General features: G+C 48.3%; 3 protein-coding genes and 1 long non-coding RNA gene across 5 annotated transcripts; 3 read left to right on the plus strand and 1 right to left on the minus strand.

Moving 5' to 3' along the window:
* Positions 1–283: 283 nt before the first annotated feature.
* On the minus strand, positions 284–13,902 carry LOC127345645 (uncharacterized). Of its 2 annotated transcripts, none has more exons than XM_051372132.1 (5): positions 13,130–13,902; positions 11,944–12,332; positions 11,355–11,466; positions 659–783; positions 284–438 (listed from the first exon to the last, which is right to left on the minus strand). In XM_051372132.1, exons 2-5 carry the CDS (start codon positions 11,993–11,995, stop codon positions 284–286), a joined length of 444 nt encoding a protein of 147 aa, XP_051228092.1. In that variant the 5' UTR covers positions 11,996–12,332; positions 13,130–13,902. The 2 variants fall into 2 exon arrangements, with proteins under 2 accessions (XP_051228092.1, XP_071684771.1); XM_071828670.1 differs by having other exon boundaries at positions 301–438; positions 659–712.
* Positions 7,085–9,868, plus strand: LOC127345644 (uncharacterized). The gene is made up of 9 exons (XM_071828813.1): positions 7,085–7,433; positions 7,581–7,658; positions 7,735–8,364; positions 8,453–8,602; positions 8,681–8,770; positions 8,847–8,996; positions 9,082–9,201; positions 9,272–9,404; positions 9,744–9,868. The coding sequence occupies exons 1-9, from the start codon at positions 7,401–7,403 to the stop codon at positions 9,866–9,868; spliced, it is 1,509 nt and encodes a 502-aa protein (XP_071684914.1). The 5' UTR covers positions 7,085–7,400.
* LOC127345646 (putative ubiquitin-like-specific protease 1B) lies at positions 9,940–11,009 on the plus strand. The gene is made up of 4 exons (XM_051372133.2): positions 9,940–10,154; positions 10,225–10,355; positions 10,448–10,523; positions 10,603–11,009. Exons 1-4 carry the CDS (start codon positions 9,999–10,001, stop codon positions 10,690–10,692), a joined length of 453 nt encoding a protein of 150 aa, XP_051228093.2. The 5' UTR covers positions 9,940–9,998; the 3' UTR covers positions 10,693–11,009.
* Positions 13,903–13,913: 11 nt separating the features above from the next.
* On the plus strand, positions 13,914–19,223 carry LOC127345647 (uncharacterized). The gene is made up of 4 exons (XR_007878788.2): positions 13,914–15,184; positions 15,667–15,762; positions 18,283–18,388; positions 18,485–19,223. It is a non-coding gene; the product is annotated as an uncharacterized lncRNA (long non-coding RNA).
* Positions 19,224–23,966: the final 4,743 nt, after the last annotated feature.

The raw sequence follows: 23,966 nt of genomic DNA on the forward strand, positions 1-23,966 counted from the left end.
ATAGACAATTCCATCTGTTTTAATTAGTGGGGTAAAAAAAACTTGAAACGAATCTGATGGACAAGTTCCAGGTCGTGTATCTCCTCACACGATAGCTCATTAGCGTTTCTCCTCACGCCATCTCCTCACGCCACCGGTGCCGCCATCTCCTCACGCCACCGGTGCCGCTGCCAGCCAGGTCACCCGCTCGTCGACCTTGCCGCAGCGTCGGCGCCGCCGCGTCTTGCCGCCACCACCAGCCATCGCCGCTGTGGTCAACCCTGTCCGCTGCCCGCCAGCCAGGTCACCCGCCGCAGCCTCTCCGGGTCCTGATCCGGGAAACCTCAGCGTGTCGACCTTGCCGCAGCATCGCCGCTGTGTTCAACCCAGTCCGCCGCCCGCCAGCCAGGTCACCCGCTCGTCGCGCGCTTATCGAACAGGCCGCAGCCTCTCCTGGTCCTGATCCGGGAAATCTCAGCGTAAGTAAATATAAACTCTGAGATGAAGTTAGATTATATCAACAAGCTTTGTAGTTAAGATTACAAAATTCGATAATAGTATTTATTTCTTTTCGTGTTGCATGGGTGCTGTTAGCAGATTTATAAACTGAATCTATAGGTTGATTGAGTCGCTGTGCAGATCCATCATGAATCATAGCAGTTAAGAATCGTAAACTAACCTGCATGTTGAATGCAACCATCTGAGCACCATGACTCCAGTCTCCAGGCATTTACTGGATCATAGTTAGAAGAATTAATCCTTGTACCATTGGGATAAATCCTCAGTATATTTTTCTCAGTAAACCTAAATCAGAGTAATGCAGTCAGATAAATATTTATCACAAGTTCAAGGAGCAATGCAAAATTTTAGTTGCAAGCTAAATTAGATCTTTAACTGTCCTAGGTCCAGCATCAGCTTCTGTTTTGGTAAGAATATGGACTGACAAAAAGCAGACAATAAATTGATGAAAGTAATGTTCAGACCCAGAAAAATTGTATCGGAATGGCACAAATAGGAACATAAACTATTTTCAAATATTCAACCAGGGTATGTGACATCAAATTCACTTGAGATTAGTATGGTGTGACCAACTGAAACTGTGAGAAACAATTGGTATTTTCCATAAGTAGCCGCAATGTTTTAGGAACATTTAATTCATGAAATCCTGTAAGAGTAGCAGCATGACTGGTCTAGCATTACATTTTTGTTGCCAACAGTTTATTATCGCATTAAAAACTATAAAGCATGCAGAGGCAGGGGTCTTTCTCCCCATTTCGAAAAAACTATAAAGCATAACTTCAAGCACTGAATGGTACTGATTACATATTCATACTGAAACATGTGTTAGTTTTACTATCAGACTTGTAATAATATGGCTTTGATTCATAACTGCAGTTTACGTCATGGAGGGCATGGAGGACAATGAAGAGCACGATATGGTGGTTAATGAAACTTTTAGTAGCGAGGAAGAAGGTTACAAGTACTACAATGCATATGCTAAGTCCAAGGGGTTTGGTGTTAGAAAAGAAGAGCTGACTAAGAAGCCAGGCACGAACATAGCTTTCCGGCGTCTTTATGTGTGCTCCAAAGAAGGATATCGGGCAAGGAAGCACTTTGAAAAAACTAAACGAAAACGAACACCTCGGCCACTTTCGCGTTGTGGATGCGGTGCTCGGATGGAGATCGAGATGTCTATGGAAAGTGGAGAATGGTTTGTAAAAGATTTCGTGGTTGAACATAACCATCCACTCGCCATTGGTGATCAGACAACTTTCATAAGGTCTCATCGTGGGTTGAATGACGCTCAAAAGGCTGATGCCATTGAGTATGGGATTGGTGGCCTTCGAACACACGAGATTATGGAAGTAATGGAGAAGCAGCATGGTGGCCCCGAGAAGGTAGGCTTTGTACCTCGGGATCTCTATAATTTTTGCCAAGTACAAGAAGGAAAGGATTGAAGGTCGTGATGCTGAATTTATGCTCAATTATATGGCTGCAAGACAAGAGAAAGATCCAGAATTCTTTTACAAGCACAGCACTGATAGTGAAGGGCACCTGGAAAACATATTTTGGGCAGACGCACAGTGTCGGATGGATTACGATGCCTTTGGTGGTGTCGTGGTCTTTGATAGCACATACCGTGTGAACAAATACAATCTTCCGTTTGTCCCCTTCATTGGTGTGAACCACCATCGTAGCACGACTGTGTTTGGATTTGGTATTGTGTCAGATGAGAAAACGAAATCTTATGTGTGGTTGCTTGAAGCATTTTTGGAGTCGGCGCAGCAGAACCATCCTAGGTCAGTAATCACCGATGGTGACCATGCTATGGCAAGGGCAATCTCGAAAGTATTTCCTAATGCAGATCACAGGTTGTGTAGCTGGCACATCGAGCAAAACATGATACGCCATCTCCGCAAAACAAAGCTCAGCGATTTTAGAAAATTTGTTTATTACTACAGGAATGTCGACGAGTTCGAGAGTCGTTGGGCAGATTTTCTGGAGGAGTATGAAATCTCAGAAAAAGATGCATGGATTAATAGGATGTACGAGCTACGGAAGAAGTGGTCTAGAGCCTATACCAAAGATAGATATTTTCTTGGGATGCAGAGTAATCAGCGTAGTGAAAGTCTAAACTCTAGGATTCATAAGAATTTGGATAGGCGAATGTCACTTGCTGATTTGTTAGAGCATACAGATCACTGTTTATGGCGTATACGCAAGAATGAGGCCGAATTGGATGCTAGAGCTTCACAGACAGTACCTTTTACAGAATTAGATGCTGAACCACTTTTGAGAAGTTCTGCAAACATTTATACTCCAGTGATGTTCAAGAAGGTGAAGCAGCAGATAGATCAATTGCCAAAATGGGGGGTAGCAAAGGTGACCAAGCAGGATGCTGTAGTAGTTTATGCTGTTGCTCTCAAAGAGAGAAGGGATGTCATTTATGATGTGAAGCTTACCATGGCCGGCCCAATGCTCCAGGGAGTTAATTGTCGCTGCCTGAAGATGGAGACAGAGGAGATCCCCTGCACACACATATTCTCTGTTCTGAAGTTCCTTGGCTTGATCAGCGTTCCTAGTTGTTGTATTTCGAGAAGATGGACAATGCTAGCCAAGCCGGCATTTGAGTCAGAGAGGAAAGCTAATATGCACGATTGGTCTGAGCGGATGGATCGTTACCACAACCTCCGCAACAGGTCTAATCTCTTTCTATTTAATGCTGCAAGCAGCCCGGAGAAATCACAGAAGGTTCTTGATTTTCTAGAGAGTCTTACGCCAGATGTCGGCGAGGACAACAGCGAAAATAAGGCGGCATCATTTGGTCCTTTGCCTGCATACTTTTCAGGGGCAGACCAAACCTTCACGGGAAAAGTGCTGGATCCAAAAAAAATTATTCCTAAAGGTGGTCCATCGAAGAACAATAAGAGGTGGAAGCCGATGCATGAGACGTGGAAAACAAATAAATGATGCTACTTCGACAAGACACGAGTATTCTTGTCATATTTGTTGATATAGTTCAGACTTACTTTTAATATTTCGTTGGATTTGGTGATATAGTTCAGACTTATTTTTAATATTTCGCTGGATTTGGTGATATAGTTCAGACTTATTTTTAATATTTCGTTGGAACAAATGTCCAGGTTTTGATAAGTGTCCAGGTTTTGATTAATTAGCTTACGGTTTTTTGAACTTGTGTGGACGACCTGAATCTCATGGTGGTCTTTCTATTCCAATGAAGTTATATTGTGGCATGCGTCATGTTATTTACAGTAATAAGTAAGCCTTGTAGCACGTGTTTGGGTATGGCAAAAGAAACATAAATAAGTACAACATATTTCCATTGAGCCTGCAAAGAATGCTTTGAGAAAAAAAAGTATGAAGCGATTAACTAAAAAGTAAAATTATTCATCGTGGCCGAGAGAGGTGTACATGGGACCGGATGGCCGAGAGAGGTGTACGTGGAACCGGATGTCCGAGAGGGGTGTACGTGGGACCGGATGTCCGAGAGAGGTGTACGTGGGATTGGATGTCCGAGAGAGGTGTACATGGGACCGAATGCCCGAGAGAGGTGGACGTGGGACCGGATGTCCGAGAGGGGTGTACGTGGGACCGGATGGCCGAGAGAGGTGTACGTGGGACCGGATGTCCGAGAGAGGTGTACATGGGACCGGATGGCCTGAGAGAGGGTGTACGTGGGACCGGATGGCCGAGAGGGGTGTACATGGGACCGGATGTCCGAGAGAGGTGTACATGGGACCGGATGGCCGAGAGAGGTGTACGTGGAACCGAATGGCGGAGAGGGGTGAACGTGGGACCGGATGTCCGAGAGAGGTGTACGTGGGATTGGATGTCCGAGAGAGGTGTACATGGGACCGAATGCCCGAGAGAGGTGTTCGTGGGACCGGATGTCCGAGAGGGGTGTACGTGGGACCGGATGGCCGAGAGAGGTGTACGTGGGATTGGATGGTCGAGAGAGGTATACGTGGGACCGGATGGCGGAGAGAGGTGCACATGGGACCGGATGGCCGAGAGAGGTGTACGTGGAACCGAATGGCGGAGAGGGGTGTACATGGGACCGAATGCCCGAGAGAGGTGTACGTGGGTCCGGATGGCCGAGAGGGGTGTACGTGGGACCGGATGGCCGAGAGGGGTGTACATGGGACCGGATGTCCGAGAGAGGTGTACATGGGACCGGATGGCCGAGAGAGGTGTACGTGGAACCGAATGGCGGAGAGGGGTGAACGTGGGACCGAATGTCCGAGAGAGGTGTACGTGGGATTGGATGTCCGAGAGAGGTGTACATGGGACCGAATGCCCGAGAGAGGTGTTCGTGGGACCGGATGTCCGAGAGGGGTGTACGTGGGACCGGATGGCCGAGAGAGGTGTACGTGGGATTGGATGGTCGAGAGAGGTATACGTGGGACCGGATGGCGGAGAGAGGTGCACATGGGACCGGATGGCCGAGAGAGGTGTACGTGGAACCGAATGGCGGAGAGGGGTGTACATGGGACCGAATGCCCGAGAGAGGTGTACGTGGGTCCGGATGGCCGAGAGGGGTGTACGTGGGACCGGATGGCCGAGAGAGGTGTACATGGGACCGGATGGCGGAGAGGGGTGTACGTGGGACCGGATGGCCGAGAGAGGTGTACATGGGACCGGATGTCCGAGAGAGGTGTTCGTGGGACCGAATGCCCGAGAGAGGTGTACATGGGACCGGATGTCCGAGAGAGGTGTACATGGGACCGAATGCCCGAGAGAGGTGTTCGTGGGACCGGATGTCCGAGAGGGGTGTACGTGGGACCGGATGGCCGAGAGAGGTGTACGTGGGATTGGATGGTCGAGAGAGGTATACGTGGGACCGGATGGCGGAGAGAGGTGTACATGGGACCGGATGGCCGAGAGAGGTGTACGTGGAACCGAATGGCGGAGAGGGGTGTACATGGCACCGAATGCCCGAGAGAGGTGTACGTGGGACCGGATGGCCGAGAGGGGTGTACGTGGGACCGGATGGCCGATAGGTGTACGTGGAACCGAATGGCGGAGAGGGGTGTACGTGGGACCGGATGGCCGAGAGAGGTGTACGTGGGATTGGATGGTCGAGAGAGGTATACGTGGGACCGGATGGCGGAGAGGGGTGTACGTGGGACCGGATGGCCGAGAGAGGTGTACATGGGATTGGATGGTCGAGAGAGGTATACGTGGGACCGGATGGCGGAGAGGGGTGTACGTGGGACCGGATGGCCGAGAGAGGTGTACGTGGGATTGGATGGTCGAGAGAGGTATACGTGGGACCGGATGGCGGAGAGAGGTGTACATGGGACCAGATGGCCGAGAGAGGTGTACGTGGAACCGAATGGCGGAGAGGGGTGTACATGGGACCGAATGCCCGAGAGAGGTGTACGTGGGTCCGGATGGCCGAGAGGGGTGTACGTGGGACCGAATGCCCGAGAGAGGTGTACGTGGGATTGGATGGTCGAGAGAGGTATACGTGGGACCGGATGTTCGAGAGAGGTGTACGTGGGATTGGATGGTCGAGAGAGGTATACATGGGACCGGATGTCCGAGAGAGGTGTTCGTGGGACCGAATGCCCAAGAGAGGTGTACATGGGACCGGATGTCCGAGAGAGGTGTACATGGGACCGAATGCCCGAGAGAGGTGTTCGTGGGACCGGATGTCCGAGAGGGGTGTACGTGGGACCGGATGGCCGAGAGAGGTGTACGTGGGATTGGATGGTCGAGAGAGGTATACGTGGGACCGGATGGCGGAGAGAGGTGTACATGGGACCGGATGGCGGAGAGAGGTGTACATGGGACCGGATGGCCGAGAGAGGTGTACGTGGAACCGAATGGCGGAGAGGGGTGTACATGGCACCGAATGCCCGAGAGAGGTGTACGTGGGACCGGATGGCCGAGAGGGGTGTACGTGGGACTGGATGGCCGAGAGGTGTACGTGGAACCGAATGGCGGAGAGGGGTGTACGTGGGACCGAATGGCGGAGAGGGGTGTACGTGGGACCGGATGGCGGAGAGAGGTGTACGTGGAACCGAATGGCGGAGAGGGGTGTACGTGGGACCGGATGGCCGAGAGAGGTGTACGTGGGATTGGATGGTCGAGAGAGGTATACGTGGGACCGGATGGCGGAGAGGGGTGTACGTGGGACCGGATGGCCGAGAGAGGTGTACGTGGGATTGGATGGTCGAGAGAGGTATACGTGGGACCGGATGGCGGAGAGGGGTGTACGTGGGACCGGATGGCCGAGAGAGGTGTACGTGGGATTGGATGGTCGAGAGAGGTATACGTGGGACCGGATGGCGGAGAGAGGTGTACATGGGACCGGATGGCGGAGAGAGGTGTACATGGGACCGGATGGCCGAGAGAGGTGTACGTGGAACCGAATGGCGGAGAGGGGTGTACATGGCACCGAATGCCCGAGAGAGGTGTACGTGGGACCGGATGGCCGAGAGGGGTGTACGTGGGACTGGATGGCCGAGAGGTGTACGTGGAACCGAATGGCGGAGAGGGGTGTACGTGGGACCGGATGTCCGAGAGAGGTGTACGATTTTCTAGTCCGTGCCGTCACATTCACAAGATTAATTATTGATAATAAAATATTATGTACCAGCGAAATAGGATTATTTATCCGTAACTAAATAGTAGTAATTTATGGCAAAGCTAACGTATGCTTTGTTTTTTCAAGTACGATATACTCGTCTTCGGTTGTAACAAACTGGTAGGTAGCTATTTACTTGGAAACAAATCCCTTGAAACAAGCCGGCGACGCGGCAACTATATATATTTTCTGCCCCATTCACGTGAGATCTGATAGGACGCCAGCGTCTGCTCCGCCAGTTCTACATTTCTTGTTTTCTTTCTCCAGTCATCACCCAAATCTGCTCCTGCTGCCGGCGTCGACATCAATGGATCCCCCGACTTTTCACCCACCAGCTCCGGTTAGTGCATCCATTGTACGATTGTTTTTATTGATTCGTGATGCTAAATTATAGTCAAATCTTAGTACTGCAAGTCTAGTATTTGGAGATGATTTAGTCGCCGTCTACAACAGCGTTATGATATTTGCCTTGATAATGATTTCGCAGAAGGCAAAGGCCAAGTCGAAAGTCAAGAAGCCGGCAGAAGATAAGGGCAAATCTCCGGCAAAAACGAGCAGAAACATGGTATGCACATGATATACATGCAAAATAAATTGTATAGCGTCAATTATGGCAGGACTAACTTTTAGTTGATGAACAGGGAACACAAGTGTGTTCGCTAGTGTTATTTGTAAAAATAATTGAAGGTTTAGGAGAAGCCGAGAGAAAGGCCATCGAGGCAGTTGGTCTTGGATGCCTCCTGCGCATTCCTCCCGTCAAAATCCGTCGAAACTTATGCAGATGGATCGCAGAGCGATACAAATCTGAACTAGATGCATTTGTTTTTGGTAGGGATGATATGGCTCAGTTGACCTTACAGGAGTTTGAACACTTATTTGGTCTTCCTGCACGGGTAAGAGCACCTCTGAGACCAGAAGTGATAGAGATGTTCGAGGAGATAAAGCAAAATAAAAAGCGGCGAATACCTTTCCCAGAATTGGAGCAGACAATTAGAAAAGGAATTAAAACATTAAGTGATGAGCTGCCTTTCCTTCAGGCATTTATTTTGTACACAATCGGGTGTATTCTATGCCCAACTACCCAACGTTGGGTCAGTGTAGATTATATGCCATATGTAGTTAGCAGGGAAGCAATCTTGGTGATAGACCTTGCCAGATTATCACTTAATCATCTAGTTAAGTCTGTAAAGCAGTATAATGCAGCACTTAAAGATCCAGAAAGAGGCCTTCAGGGTATTGTAAACCTCGAGGGGAATCTTCCTTTGTTGCAGGTATAATTTTTCATATGTTTTTTGAACATATTACATGCATCCAGGTGCTGCACAATCGGTGAATAACTGTGCATACATTTTTTTGCAGTTTTGGTTTTGGGAAAAATTCCGTCTGGACAGACTTGATGCTTCAATCGATTATACAGGACGTGAGGCACCGCTTCTCCAATACTGGGATGAGAAAAAGGCACGCAAGGTCTGTGCCATTTTAAATGAGCACGGTCGTGACGCTGGAGAGGTACACATGTTCTATAGTGCCCGTATTATTTATTACTGAAAATGTATATAAATAAACTATGACATCTATCTTTTTCAGTACGTTTTTGATCTAAAGGAGGCTTGGGAGCCTCCCAGGCCGTCATCACCATTACCTTCGTTTGACGACTTGCCGCCAACAGATTCAAAGGTATTTTCTTAATCCTACATTCTAGTTTTCCTTCCTATAAAACCACTTAATAATCTATAATTTCATTCGTCTACAGTTGGTGCTAAAGCTGCACGAGTCGATCCTCAACATGAGACGTGCTGTAATGCATGATAACCTACTGACTCGCATAAAGATCGAAGAGCATGGGGATTATCTTTATAGATTTGAAGAGAAGCTAGATGCCTTTTGTCAGCAACGAGCCAACGTAAGACTCAAACTTATTGAAATGCACCACAGTACTTTTCCGCTACATATACAAAGGAGTAAAATTTATGCATGGATTCATGCAGGACTACGATGACTTTGAGCGTGGACCATCGACGTATGACTATCAGTACAGAGAATACAAGCACTTCAGCCCGGACAGAACCTCCCCCATGCCTGTCCGTGACTTGAACCAAGATTTCGAGGTAAATGGCTACACTATTCGTGATAGTAAATACAAACCTTTTCTAATGAACTCCTACATCTTACCTACAGCGTACTGACACGAACAACATCAAAAATAAAAGGCCAAGTGACAACGTCCTCTCCTCACCCAAAAAGAAGATCAGGATAGGGGATGACACCTCAGTACCACAGAGAAGAGAACAAAGAAAAAAGACATCGACATGTAAGAATAGTGACTTCGTGTACTACGGAGACTCTAAGCCACCTAGAAAACCAAAAAATACTCCAAAAACTAGTAGTACAAAATCATATAGTACTACTCGAGTTGAAGATGTGCAAGGTGAGGTCATTGACTATATCAATGCATCACCGGAAAACAAAATACTTGTGCACATAGATGATTTGACACTGAATAAAGAGGAACTCAGCTGTCTAACATCTCCCGCAATTGACACATGTACGGAACGATGGTTGCACACCCCTGTAAGTGCTTAATTATGAAATATAGTCAGTTTGTATTTTTTCGTCATGAATGCTAACTTGTTATTGTGGTGCCATTCAGGTCATGGATACAATCATAACATGGATGCAACACATGCGCCCCATTCCAGAAATAAGGGCAGGTCGCACTGTCTACATGGAGAGGGCATCGAGAGTGGACTTACTAGTTCGAGATGGCAGAAGTGATGCATATAACAGGGATGTACGAAACAAGAATCATGGTACTAACATGGGAAAAGTGTGCATTTCCCATGACATGGTAAGTCTCATTGTTGCAGTTCTATACGTTATATTTTCAGATGCTCGATCGCTAATTATGTTTTTGCTACAGATTTGTCTACCAGTGAACTATGAGAATATACACTGGTACGTGGTCAATGTGAATCCTGAAGAGAGACTAATACAAGTTTTGGACTCCATGCGTAAACAAACAAAAAACTTCAAAAAAGCCCACCCAGAACTACAAAATATGGTAAGTCCATTGAACCGTTGCTATAAACAATTGTGCTAAGCTAATTAATATTATATTTTCATACTTACAGCTCAAAGGAATGGAAGCACATCTGGACGTAACATCTCGACACGACTGCGAAAAGAGTGATAGCTGGCCTGATTACGCCGTTAATAGTTGGCCAGTTCAAGTTGTCAAGAATGTGCCACAACAAAAAGACGGGTACATTGCATTATATTATAACCACACCTTTAAGATTTCTAGTTCCTACTTTAAATATTGATTACAATACAATCTACATGATTTTTTTGCAGGATTTCATGTGGACTCTATGCGCTCAAGAACATGGCAAACTGGATAGGACACGAGCTATCACAAAATTTTACACAGGTATGCCGTTCAGAATTATTTCAACCAAACGAAATTAAAACTGCAAGAAGTATTGAACTGTCTCCACCTAACTATGCAGGCCGACATTGACAAGTTCAGGAAAGAACTCCCAGCTCTCATAGTAGATTCTCCACTGAATGAAGAACCACGAAAACAACAAGAAAAATGAAGATTAGAAGAGATACAAGTCCGGTTGCTGTTTGCTGATGCTAAAAGGGGGCTACTGGTGTGGGTTTTCAGAAATTGCTGCTGCTGCGTCAGCATTTAAGAACATTTTGTGCTGGTTTATGTTGTTGGTTGTTCTGCCAACGTTTACTCCTAAATTTTTTAGTCTAGGCCTGGCACTGCTAGTAGGTTTTTGCCCTGTACTGTGTTCTCGAGGCGAGTTCACGTAGCGGGTTTCCTATTAGTGGTCGTGGTTGAATAAGTTTTACTACTCTAGAAACATTTCATGCTTTCAGTCAATCATATTCATGGACATTGGGCTCCACAGGCGGTTTCTGTTTAGTTCATGAGTACCAATTGAAACTATACGGAAAAGATTATCTCTCACTTAGTTCAATCAATGCAAAACTTGGTTGTGATATCAATTCAGGTCAGACTTGGAGCAAACCATGTATAAAAGAAACTTAACATGGATGTGTTCCTCTGTGTACTATAAATTGAACTGAGGATTTCTTTTTTCAGTTTCAGTGTGACGTGAGGTGTTGCTTTGCAATAAGAATTTCATACAAATGAGTAGCTTAAACTTGAGCAAAATGATATAGGTTGCCTTTTCTAAGAAATGTTAATAAATTATAGAGAACCAATTGTAGACATTATGTACCATACCTGTGGTACCATAGGCGGCTACTGGTGTGGGTTTTGAGAAAATATCCTTGAGCTTTACTTGTAAAGCTAGATTTCCAATACAGGAACAGGATCAAGAATCCCTTTGTCAACACTGTCAGCGTAAAAACGACATTAGAATCATATACAAGGATTTTACAACTAAATTATGAAATATGCCAATTAGAGAGCGTATCATTCACTTCTACAAAACAATATTATCTATATCTTTTCAGTTAAATGTGTAATTGGTACTTCTTTGTAAGCACGCATAACAGGAACCAAATCAACCAACTAACATCCTAAAAGAATGATTTTCTCAATTGATTGAATATTTCAGAAGCAGGTAAGCCAAGGATACTTGAATCGACAAGCGTATGAAAGAATACAGTTAGCAGCAGCTAATGCCGCTCTTGTTGATGATAAAAACAAGAAGATACTGAGAGATTTACAGCTCCTAAACAAAAGAAATAAGGACTTGCAGAATGGAAGGTAGTGAGGCCCAGTTCCATCACAGGCAATGCAGGCATCAAAGAGTAGCAACCGGTGACTCAAAGCCTAGACAAAAAATTCTATCTGTTGAGGTTACCACCTGTGTGTAGCCGCACCCTAATACGTGTGCCAATACCCAGGTGGCTTGTCATCGCTTGCAAATCTCTAACCTGAGCTGCCCTGCTGCTCAACCACTGAAGCTGAATCTCTAGTTGCTTCCCCAAACTCTTGCTGGGAACAACTGCTGGTAGACGGATACACCTTCGGCTTCACTTCGTAGCTGGCATCTTCGTGTTTAGTTTCCAGGTGGCGCCGCTTAATCCTCCAGGAGATGGGAATCATGTCCTCTTTTTCTTCATCAAAAGTTGAGGCACAATTTGACTTCATATGCCTAGTATGGATCGGAGGGACTGAAAAATGCTCAGAGTCTGTGGGACGCTTATTATCCTGCTGCGATTCATGGCACACCTTCTTCAGCCGCCTCAGAACCTGATTAAAGTATATTTTTTTTATCAGAAACGAAGTATGCACAGTAATCATACCATCCTAGAGAAGCTCCATAGTTCTTCCTAGGTCTTCGTTCAATTACTAATTTTGTTATTCAGATATCCTGCATGATGTGAGTTACTCAGAAATCTGTGTTCACTAACCTACAATATGATTCCATCATATATCTAAGCCCTCGACATGCCTAAGCAGGGGCGAAGCTAGTAAAATTAATCGCCGGTGTCAACACTCAAGACGAGTCAGTACTATTTTTCAGTTTTTATAGTCAGTATTACTCATAGTTCCAAACTTAAATTGAAATGATTAACATAATAAAATTTGCAAATTCATGAAAAGTAAAATCATTTTGTGTTGGCATTTTTATGCACTAGCAGGCAGGAGCTCAACAAGTCTGAAACATTTATTGACCAAACCTTTTTTCTGCTTGCACAATTATCAATCTAGAAACCAAAGCTCCAAATCTAGAAGATACATTACAGATTAAAAAACTAAGATAGATTACGTATATTAGTAATTCATACTTACTTGACTCATGCCACCCAAATCATAAAATTTTGAGACATCTAAGAAATCCTAAATTTAAGAAAAAAATATCCTAAACTGCAGGAACTGGAGCACCGCCATTTTGCCAGAGGCGCTGGTGTCAATTGACACCGGTCAAACACTGTATGTCACCGCAGCGAGCAAGCAACGCAGCAAAATGAAAACTCTGGCTAAAAAATCCGTCTTCATATCTCCTAAAATCGGTTCTCGTATCGAAGACTGAAACCACAACGTACCTTCTGCTCAGAGGAGTCCGTTGTCGTTGTTCAGAGGACCTGCAGCTTCGTCCCCGCGGTCGCGGCAACCGCCGGCGACACCGCGTCTGCCTCGGCCCAGTACTTGACCGGCTGGGCCGCGGCCCTCCGAAACCTTCATGTCTGCGGATCATCTTGGCCGGAGATCGACCAGCTGCGCCACGGTGGTCGGCGTCAGCGATGGCCGGAACCCTAGTTTGTAGGGGCCATTCAAATCGACCGAGGAGGAGGGGATACGGGGGCTGCGCGTTGGCGGCGGCGGCGGCCGGACCCTGGCTCGGAAGGGTGGTTCCCGTATCCGCCGCTGCTCAAGACGGAGAGAGAGGAGGGACGACGGGGTTGCAGGTCCATGGCGGCGTGAGGCCATTCAAATCGACCGAGGAGGAGGGGATACGCGGGCTGCGCGTTGGCGGCGGCGGCGGCGGCCGGACCCTGGCTCGGAAGGGTGGTTCCCGTCTCCGTCGCTGCTCAGGCCGGAGAGAGAGGAGGGACGACGGGGTTGCAGGTCGGCGGCGTGAGGGGATTTTTTGGTTGGGCAAAGTGATCGACCGGGGTAGGAGATGGAGTCTGCCTTTTCGGGACAAAATATGAACTTCCTAAATTACCCTCATCAACGTTTACTGCTGGTTCCGAACGGCGCAGGACAGTCTATACTGCTCGCGTGTTGACCGGCCGAAATCTGGCAGTATGCCTCCATCTCCACGGCTCGATCTAAGGATTGGATGGCCCATATTCATCCCAAGGTACTGTAAAAGAGCTCTTAGATCAAGAGAGGTGATTCTCAGGTTCCATTCTGGTTCCGCCTAGAACATCTTCGCGTGCAAATTCGTAAAATCATCATGATCGATTTTGAAAGGGTATTTTTCAAGTTCATTTGCCTTAGCTCGACGATTGAATTAGAGCTGGTCCAAAAACATTTTAGCGACACACCCGCTATCCCTTTCTCTCGCCTCCAGCGGCGCGGCCCCAACGGCGATCGTGGGCGAGCCGGCGACAGCGACCCCAGGTACAGCGAAGCACACACTCGTGCCACTCAGCGAGCCCGGCGACAGGTGCGGTGGGCTTCAGCGAGGTAAAACTCTCCGTTCCTCGCCTTCGCGTGTACCGTAGGCCTAGGTTTTGATTTCGAATCTGCACGGGCCCTCCCCGTGAGGCTGCGATTGAGGGGGCGAGAGATGCAGATTTGATCCAGTTTTTATTTCTTTAGATCGAGAGGGGTGATTGCCGAGCTGCATCTCCAGTGGAAACGAAACCATATCTACTTACATAGTCTAAAACCTTTTCATCTCCCTGCTCTAAGCTCGAGCGATGTTCAAGCTCCTAGAGAAATTCTGATTCTTCAGGTATTTTTAGCACAAGACATTGAAGTACCAGTGCCAGCTTCGATCCAGTTGCGCTATGTTACCTCCTCGGGGATCATCGATTTTGAGCTCTTTCTACTTAACCTTTTCCTTGAAGATAAGATGCGTTTCTGTATGCCTCACATTCTCAACTGCTCCAACCCATCCTAGTCGCCATTGCTCTCTAGCTCAGGAGTTTCGACTTTGGTGGTGTTCGTTTGGTTGCTAGTAGTACCATGATAGGAGAGGAGACTCGAGTGTTGTCATCTTGGTTGCAAGTACGTACCATGATAGGAGAGGTGGCTACAAGAAGAAGACTACAGAGGCAGCGCGCCTTTCATGAGCGAGGGCGGGTAACGTCTAGACTAGCCAAGGTTGGTGAGTGCATTATCCATTCATTTTTTGACCGCGTCCTAAATTCTGCGCCAAACATGACCCCTGGCCACTAATTGCCCTTTTTCCAAAGAGGTTTTGACTACATCTCTGTGCTCTACTTTATTGTGCCCAGGTCACCTCGTCCTCTACACTCAATGCTGATTTTCCAAGCTGGAGGGAGATAGTGAATTTGGAGCAATGCACAGGAGTTTGACAGCCATCCCCTCACCGTTGTAGCCTCATACAGACACACGCCATCTGGAGTTTGTGGAAGGAGCGAAATGCTCCAATCTTGAAAGATGGCACCTCCTGCCCCTTTCAGGTGGCCCTCATGATCGTAAATGACATGTCCCTGATTGGTGCAAGAGTATTAGTCTACGTTATCTCTCTGCTTTGTAGTTTCCATATAGTATGTTCGAATGTCACTTAATTTACTTTTATAATGTGCGGATGCTACTTAGTATGTGCTCACATCAGTGGTAGAGCTTGGATTTCAAGTTTGGCTATGGAAAGTCATAAACAATATTGGTTTGCTTCAATATGACTTTTTTTTCTGCTTCAATAGAATATATTTGCAAAAACGATGGGTATGCAACGCATATCCTTTCCTCAACCTGGCACCGCTCATGACTGCATCTTCATGTTGGGAAGATAATACTGTGGCAAGACTGTTTTTTTCTTCCATTTCTCCTTATGGCTAAGTTTTTTTGTTCTGCACATGACCTGTTTTGAAGTGGAGCTGTTTAGTGTTTATTACCGCTTACAACAGCCAAGTAATATGATCCTTTTAATGCATATTCCCAGGGAGATTAATCTATCCTGGATGATAATGATGATGATGATGAGTTGATAAGGATGAAGACAATGATGAGGATGAAAACGATGATGATGATGTTGAGGGTATGTTGATATTCTGTAGCTCTTTCTGTTCATCTCAAGTAGCTGAGCTTTAGTTAGAATTCCAGACTACTTATTTTTTTTTAGATCAAAGGCCAAAGGCCCAACGTTAAATTAATAACGCCACAACGGCGACAAGGTACATAGAGCTGAGCCCAGCTTACAACACACACCCACACACCCACACGAATTGCCAACATGGCTACAACCGGAACTTCGAACGGCGATCACGACCCTTACGAAGCCTACGAAGATTCGGAGAAGACACCGGACAGCAACAGTGTCGGGCCGGAGCTCACCCTAGAGCGAGCCATCGAACACGCACGCCGTCAACAGAACTCTCCGCCGCGGGCAGCGCCACCAGTGGCCGACCACCACTGTGCATCGACCACCACCGATCGAACCCCAACAAGCAGCACCATGGAAACCCGACGAGGAAGCAGGGCAGCACGCAAGCCTTGCCGAAGGTCGCCAAGCGAAGAGCCAACGACATCCGAAGAAACACTGGTAAACTCCAAGACGATGTCTTCAAGAAGAACACGACACGAGCGCGCCGTCACCGCCCAATCCGTAGATCTTGGGTTTTCACCCGGAGCACCTTGCTCGACGAATACCGCGCCTCAGCCACACCACCAACGGAGAGCCGCACACTGTGGACTCCAAGGCGGTGTCTTCAAGAAGATCACGACACGAGAGCGCCGCCACCGCCCGATCCGAGGATCTTGGGCTTTCACCCGGAGCACGAAGAAGGATAGGGAGAAGCCTCAACAACGCCTTCAAGAAGGGAACGGCGTCCGCGGACGTCGCCGTCGTGGCCCGAATGGGCAAGGATTTCCCCTCGGCGAACTCTCCCCGCCTTCTACACAGCACACAGACCGACGGAGCGGTCCATGCACTGCCACTGCACGCTGCTCGCCGGCCACCATGTCGCCCCCGCGACCATGGTTTCCGGCCAGCTCCTGAGCCACTGGCACGCCCGCCAACCAAAATGGCTCCCACCGACCAGGGCCGCCGCCCCGGCACCAAACTCTGAGCACTGCAACCTGCAACGCACGGAAGACACCATTGGGAGGGTCGCATACGCCGACCAAGGACTCCGGACCGCCGTAGCACCGCCGCCGTCCCACTGGAAAGAGCACCACCTGCCAGATCGACCACCAAACCGCCCCCGAGGCGGCCGGAGCACGCAGATCTGGGCAGAGATGGATGGGCTCGAAGGGCCCGGGCCCCTGCCCAGCCCGAATCGAGGCGGCCAGACCCGATCTGGATCCGCACAGCCCACAGCACGCGGGTCTCCTCCATGGCCAGCCGGACAAGCGCCGTCGCCCACCCCGCCTTGTCGAGCTGGACCTCCACCCGACGTCCCCGCGCATCACCGGGCCGCCGCGCGCAGAGCTCGTGCCGCCCGCCGGCGGCCACTCCGGGGAGCAGCCGCCGCAAGCACGCACAGGCCACACAGCCGCCACGCCGTTGCAGGAACCGCGCCGCCGCACCCCACGCCAGCACGGCGCCCTCGCCGGCCGCGCCAGCCCGCGCCGCCGCCACCGCACGAGGGGGAGAGAGGGGCCCCGCCGCCGCCGGCGCCGCACGGGCTTTGCCCGGCGACGCGCTGAGGCGGCGGCGAGGAGGAGGGGAAGGGGAGGAGGGAGACGAGGAGGGGCGCCGCCGGGAGCCCCAGGCCGCCCGCGGGAGCGGCTAAGGGGCTAGGGTTCTTTGTCGATCGTCCTCATTCCAGACTACTTATTGCAATACATGTTCGAATGTAAATTTAAATATCTCAAGTTATTTCTTGTACCCAGTTTCGTAATTAAGAAATTGTCATCTGATCTGCTGCGCAATTGATACATATAATCCGTGTTTACGTATTTTGAGTCATTTTGACATGTTATTTATTTGAAGAATAGATGCAAGCCAGTTTGTACCCCAAATATTCTGTTCTTTCCGTACCATAGCTATGCATTTGTGGTCTACTCTCTTCATCTCTTGGAACCGACTCTTTGTTCACTTGTTCAAACTATTGTTTCGTAAGTATTGCTTGCCTTTGTACATAATATTATTTGCTTCTGTACTGAGGCACCAACTTGTATCAATGTCAATCTGCACTTACATTTAAGTAATCCTGTATGTAAAATCTTGTTTTTGCAAGTGTTTTGGCGGAGCTTGGTTGGTGAATCATTTGAATGCATTTAAGTATGAATTGGTACTGGTACAAAGGACTAATGGACCTTAACTAGAAGAATTTATCACAGTTTCTGTCCAGTCTTGCTTGAGAACCGTGAAGTGTTTACACTTGCCATTCTAATTACTACAAATAGTAATGAATGAAGTTTATGTCTAGTTTTATGAAAAAAATCTTGTAAATCTGTTCAGTCTTGCTTGATAACAGTAAACAAGAACGTTTTGCTTGACGTTTGTAATGACTACTTCATGGATTAATATTTGTAGTCATCAGGAGCTCATACTTCTGGTCTTATGCAAAGTTTCGAAAATCTGACAATATGCCTCTGTGCTTTCTTGTGAAAGATCTAAGCAGAGCAAGAGTGAGAAGAAGAGCAGGAAAGCCATGCAGAAACTTGGCATGAAGGCCACCACTGGCGTGAGCTGTGTCACTGTCAACAAGAGCGAGACCGTGAGCTTCCTAATCACTTCATGCCATTCTTCCCCACAGCATCATCCCATATGCTAGTGCTGTTGCATTTTCTTAACCCCCCCTTGACACTTGCAGGTTATGTTTGTCGTCTCCAAGCCATATGCCATCTGTTGTTGTAGGTTTTTTCCTAAAAACTCAGCATTCTCTTCTTAATTAATAGATGAGGCAAAGCTTTTCCTTCCATTTTAAAAAAAAGAGCCCGCACTGAGACGCCTACATCATCTTCGGGGAGACCAAGATCAAGGACCTGAGCAACCAGCTGCAGCCGCAAGCCACGGAGCAGTTGAAGGCACCAACGGGCGGGAGAGGCGTCCCCTCGAAGGGTGAGCACAACCGTGGCGATGACCCAGGACGACAAGGAGGAAGACAAGATGGCCGTGGACAAGAAGACATTGAGCTCCTGATGACGCAGGCCTCCGCAGTGGGCCTCCGTGCCAAGATACAGGGCTGTGAAGGCGCCCAAGGCTTCCAATGGCGACATCGTCAGCTCCATCATGGAGCCGACCAACTAGGCACTGGGAGGTTGAACTTTGACTTGATAATAGGGGTGTTTGGTGGTAGTATTTTTGGCCATGCCATCTTGGATGTTGCAGCTGCGGAACTGGATGTTCTATTCGTGTCTCTTCAGATCGCTGGCGAAAGGCGGAGGAAGATCCCAGGGATTTGATTGCTTTTTGCTTTATTTTCCTAGGGTCTTGTTTGCAAAGTTGGAGCCCTTATCTCTAATTATTAGATTCTCTAGTGCAATAGATGCCAGAGGGGCTTCATGTAAATTGTACCCGCCACTGTTCTCTCGTTTTATAATATAAGCAGCTCTGGGGCCTCCGGGCCCTTCCCTTGTTCAAAAAAAAAAAAAGACTACTGGCACGTCGTTTTTTCCATGGCATTTAGACCTCGGAGGATCCGCAAACTGACTATGTCTCCATGCCATCTCATTGCAGTTGGGGCCTTGGGGGAACTGGAGGATCTGTTCAAACTATTCGCATGTGGTTTTCCTTGGCATTTTGACTTATGATAGGATGTGCGAACTGTGCAATTATGGGAATTCGAAATTGACTTGCGCCAATTTTTGTTTCAAAATGTATGTCACCCTTTGTTTGAGGCAATATGTAGGCTTGTCACTTCATTTTTTAAACTCCTATTGGCCAAATCGCATGAAGCAAATCACAGCAAAATTTGGGTCAACATAGGCGCCTACAAATTCGATTTTGAAATAGCGTAAATTTTCATGATATCACAACTCTTGCACGCATCTTTGGCACGGTGAATTTGAGCTTAAACCTAACAAATCCACAATGCTGCTATGTTTGGGAGAGCTCCACTCCACCTAACTTCACTTCACCACTAAACTCCACTCCACTTGTAAAACTCCGGAGCAGTAAAAACTGTTTGGCTAGGTTAGCTTCAGATACTTGTTTCCAGTCGTTTGATGTGCAACGTCCATGAGACCATCATTTGCTACTAGTAGCATTACTAGTATGTTTCCATTTGATCTCACTGCTGATCGATCAACACCATAACCTTTGCATTTTATTTCTCAAAATATATCTCTGCATTTGCATACAACCTGAAAAGAATACATATGATGAACTGAACAAGAACTATTCACGGATTGGCTGAAGATTGAACAAGAAATTACAGGACACGACAAATTATCCAGAACTATTCACAGATGTGATGTTTGCCCGTGCTCTTGTTGTAAGGCACAACCTCTTGGAGTCCTGGTGCAGGCAGGCGGCGGGATTCTCTGAAACAGCGAAAAGGCAGCGGCGGCCAGCAAACAGATGGCCACGTTGGCTGTTCTTGCGCCGCCTGTTCAATCCAAGGACGGGGATCGAGCAGGGGTGTCGTAGAAAAGGATGACTGGGCGAAGGGGACAGAGGCGAGGGCGGCGGAGGGTCACCGGAGCTGCAGTCGGGCGATGGGATTCCTGAGAAAAATGAGATGGCGGCGGCGGCTCGCAAGCAGACCTCCCCGTCCGCTGTGCTTGCGACGCTGGGTCGATCCAAGGAGGGGAATCGATCAGCGGGTCGTAGAGAGGAGGAAGCTGGGGGTCGGGGCGAAGGGGAGGACGGCCTGGCCGCCGCCGGAGATGGAGGCAGCGACTAGCCCTAGTCGCCACACACCATGGACAAACATGAATCAGGGGACAAGGGGAATACCGATTCGGGGTGGGCTGTCTCGCGAAAAAGTGAAGTGGAGGCGTGGAGCAGGTGAAGCACCTATTTCTCTACTCCACGAAAATAAACTACGAGAGGCCACCGCTTCACTCCACCTGAGAACTAGAGTTTGGGTGTTTAGGGCAGCTTCACCGGCTTCACCCGTAGATTGGTGAAGTGGAGCTGTCCCAAACACACCCTTTTTCAGAATGCTATTTTTACCAGAGATAATCTCAAGAAAAGGAATTGGCCTGGATCCCCCCTATTTGTTCCTTTTGCAATGAACATGAATCTTTGAAACATTTATTTTTTGGCTGTTCACATGCTAAAGTAATATTGGGGGGGGGGGGGTGGTTGGGTCTGTTTTGAATGCTCATGGCTGTCCCAAAACTCTGTGGCAAAGTATAACATGGTTGCATGCTTTCTTCCCTCATGGGGAAAAGTATCATATGCTTGTGTTGGCTGCGATTTGCTGGGCGGTTTGGAATATAAGAAATCAGATAACCTTTGAGAAGAAAACTGTGAGGTCCCCTGTGGTAACTATTTTTCTGCATGTGTTCGCTTCTCCCTTTTTGGGCAGGTATGTACAATGCTACGGAGGCGGAGGAGATAAGGGTCGGGGCGGATCAGCTGATGGAGAGAGCGTCTGACTTGGCGTGCTTCAGGACAAGTTCTGTGTCAAATGGCACGGCTGCTACAACTCCTACTAGGCTGATGATCACGGAGGGCTGATCAGTGGTTACAAATAGATGTTAGACTTTGTTCCCTTTTGGTCTGTGAGGTTTTGCTTGTTGGCTGTGGTGATGTTATGAACTTTTCTCTTCCTGTGGTGTGTTCTATTTCCTTCTACAGTTAGGGGTAGGTTTTTTGCCCCGTAGTATGGCTTTCGACGCCGAGGCCATGCAGCGGGTTTTCCTACCAAAAAACTCTTCCTGTCATTCCCTTTTTCTTGTTTCCTTTTTAATTGCTGTAGCATCAAAAACTCAGAGTACCTTGTATTTCCGTTGAGCAATTAATGGAAAGGGGAGTGATCCCAGGTTGAATTTCCCCCCCCTTCACTTTCATCCATCGTGCCCGCTCGATCCCTTTCTCTCGCCTTCAGCTGCGCGGACCCAACGGCGGCAGCGCCGGCTCTCCTCGCCCCCTCCACTCGCCGTTGCCCTGAAACAGCGCCGCACACGCTCGTGCCTGGCCGGCGTCCGACACAACGAGCCCGGCGACCGAAGCGGTGGCCTGCAGCGAGGTAAAACTCCACATTCCCCCCTTCGCTTCTACCGTAAGCCTAGGTTTTGATTACGAATTCGCACCAACCGTGCCCGTGAGATGAAAATGGGTAAGAGATGCAGATTCGATCTAATTTTTCTTTGTCCCTTTACTAGATCGAGAGGGGTGATTGATTTGCAGACTCCACCATTTTCAGTGGAAACGGCTTACAGAGTGTAAAATCTTTTCATCTCCATGCTCGAGCATCGTTCCAGCTCCAATGGAAATTCTGGATCATCCATATTATCTAGCACGAGACCTTCCAATACTCGGTATTACTGTTAGGTTCGATCCGATTTGTGTTTTTATCTTGCGCTATGTTCCCTCCTTGTGGATCGGCGACTTTGAGCTATTTCTAGCGTGTCATTTCCTCGCAGAGATGTTACGTTCCTGTATGCCTCACATTCACAACCTATTGCGCCGCTCCTACCCATCCTAGTTGCCATTGCTCTAACTCAGGAACCTCGGTTCCGGTGGTGTTACTTTGGTTGCTAGTAACTACTACCATGATAGGAGGGAAGATATTGCAGAGCCAGCGTGCATCCTTTATAAGGGTGGATAATGCTTAGGCAAGCCACGGTTGGTGAGTACATTAGCTTATTCATCTCTTAATATTGTGACAATGTCCTCAAATCTACATCACATCTAAGCATTAATTGCCATTTCTCCAAAGTCTACTTCATTGTGCCCAGCTCACCTCGTCCTCTACACTGATTTTCCAAGCTGGTAGATGATGAGTTCAGAGCAATGTACACAAGCTTGCCACAACCCTGACCGTTGTAGCCTCATACACCATCTGATATTTGTGGAAGGAGCAAAATGCTGCAGTCGTGAACGATGCCACCTCCCGCCCCTTTATGGTGGCCCTCGTGATTGCTGTGTTGGAATATCTGTACGTATATGAGTAGACACGGTGTAGTACACCGCCCGATCTCATATGTATCCTTGTAAAACACGGCAGAGGTTTTTCCTGCCATATATAAGCACGAAACCCGAACCCTAACAGCTATCGGTTAAGCCTAGTTCGCTATTATGGTATCAGAGCGATTCTCTTCCATGACCTAGCCACCGCCGAAGAAAAACACCCTCCACGATCTCTGTCGATCGGAAAACTCCAACAAACCAAACCCCAACGATCTCTAGATCGGAAACTCAAAAAACCACAACCAAATCACGATCCTTTTGATCGGAAACTCCACAAATCTTTCCCACGATCCTCCTCAGATTGGAAAAACACCCACGATCTTCAGATCGGAAATACCTCCCTGGTCATGGCGTCCTCGTCCACGGCATCTGCCCTGGTAGCCTCCCTGGGGTCTCCTCCTTCCCAGAAGTTCACCAGATCGAATTTCTTGTTCTAGAAAACACTGGTCCATCCTGCTCTCCGTGGTGCTCAGGTCCTGGACCTTCTTGACGGCTCCGATGCTGCACCGGTGACACACCTGGAGGTGGAAGACGCAGAGAAGAGAAAGCAGAAAGTCCCAAACCCGGCGTATGCAGCTTGGGTGTCGCGTGACTCCACGTTGCTGAGTTGGATCCTCAATTCCCTCTCACCGGAAATCCTCGCCCACACCATTGGCGTTGAGTCAACTGCTAGTGTCTGGGCCATCATCAATAATCTGTGCGGCTCCCGTTCTCGCTCCCGAATTAACCGGTTGTGAGGGGCACTTCAGAGCACCAAGAAACTGCACATGTCTTCCCCTGTCTTCTTCGCCAAGATGAAGGCCTTTGCATCTAAGCTCGCCGCTGCAGGGAAACCAGTCGAAGCAGATGAGATGGTTGGGTATCTGGTTAATGGGCTAGATGCCTCATACAATGACGTTGCTGCTGCTGTCAACAGAAATAGTGCCACGACTCTGGATGATCTCTATGATCAGATTGTTGCTCATGACATGCGACAGCTGTCCAAAAGTGGTCAGAACGCCGACTTTAGTTCTTCTGCTAATGCTTCTGCTCACCGAGGCCAAGATGGACGTGGCCGCGGTCGATCTCCCGATCGTGGTGACCGTGTCTATGGACAGCGCTGGGAAGATAGACGCTGTGTTGACGGTGACCGGCGTCGCGATGACAGTGACATACGTCAGGATGATGGTGCTCGCTGGGAAGATCGCCGCCGCGATGATGGTGGAGGACAA

This window comes from Lolium perenne, chromosome 3 (assembly GCF_019359855.2).
Source record: "Lolium perenne isolate Kyuss_39 chromosome 3, Kyuss_2.0, whole genome shotgun sequence".
Taxonomy (NCBI): Eukaryota; Viridiplantae; Streptophyta; class Magnoliopsida; order Poales; family Poaceae; genus Lolium; species Lolium perenne.

Excerpts from the sequence above, each read along its gene's own strand:
- LOC127345644 (XM_071828813.1), top strand. The coding sequence starts at position 7,401 with ATGGATCCCCCGACTTTTCACCCACCAGCTCCG. Across the intron at positions 8,365-8,452 it reads GGAATCTTCCTTTGTTGCAG|TTTTGGTTTTGGGAAAAATT; the intron begins GTATAATTTTTC and ends ATTTTTTTGCAG. Across the intron at positions 8,603-8,680 it reads ACGGTCGTGACGCTGGAGAG|TACGTTTTTGATCTAAAGGA; the intron begins GTACACATGTTC and ends TATCTTTTTCAG.
- LOC127345646 (XM_051372133.2), top strand. The coding sequence starts at position 9,999 with ATGTTTTTGCTACAGATTTGTCTACCAGTGAACTATGAGAATATACAC. Across the intron at positions 10,155-10,224 it reads ACCCAGAACTACAAAATATG|CTCAAAGGAATGGAAGCACA; the intron begins GTAAGTCCATTG and ends TCATACTTACAG. Across the intron at positions 10,524-10,602 it reads TATCACAAAATTTTACACAG|GCCGACATTGACAAGTTCAG; the intron begins GTATGCCGTTCA and ends CTAACTATGCAG.
- LOC127345645 (XM_051372132.1), bottom strand. The coding sequence starts at position 11,995 with ATGACAAGCCACCTGGGTATTGGCACACGTATTAGGGTGCGGCTACAC. Across the intron at positions 11,467-11,943 it reads TAGGGTGCGGCTACACACAG|TGTTGACAAAGGGATTCTTG; the intron begins GTGGTAACCTCA and ends TTACGCTGACAG. Across the intron at positions 784-11,354 it reads AGCCGCCTATGGTACCACAG|GTTTACTGAGAAAAATATAC; the intron begins GTATGGTACATA and ends ACTCTGATTTAG.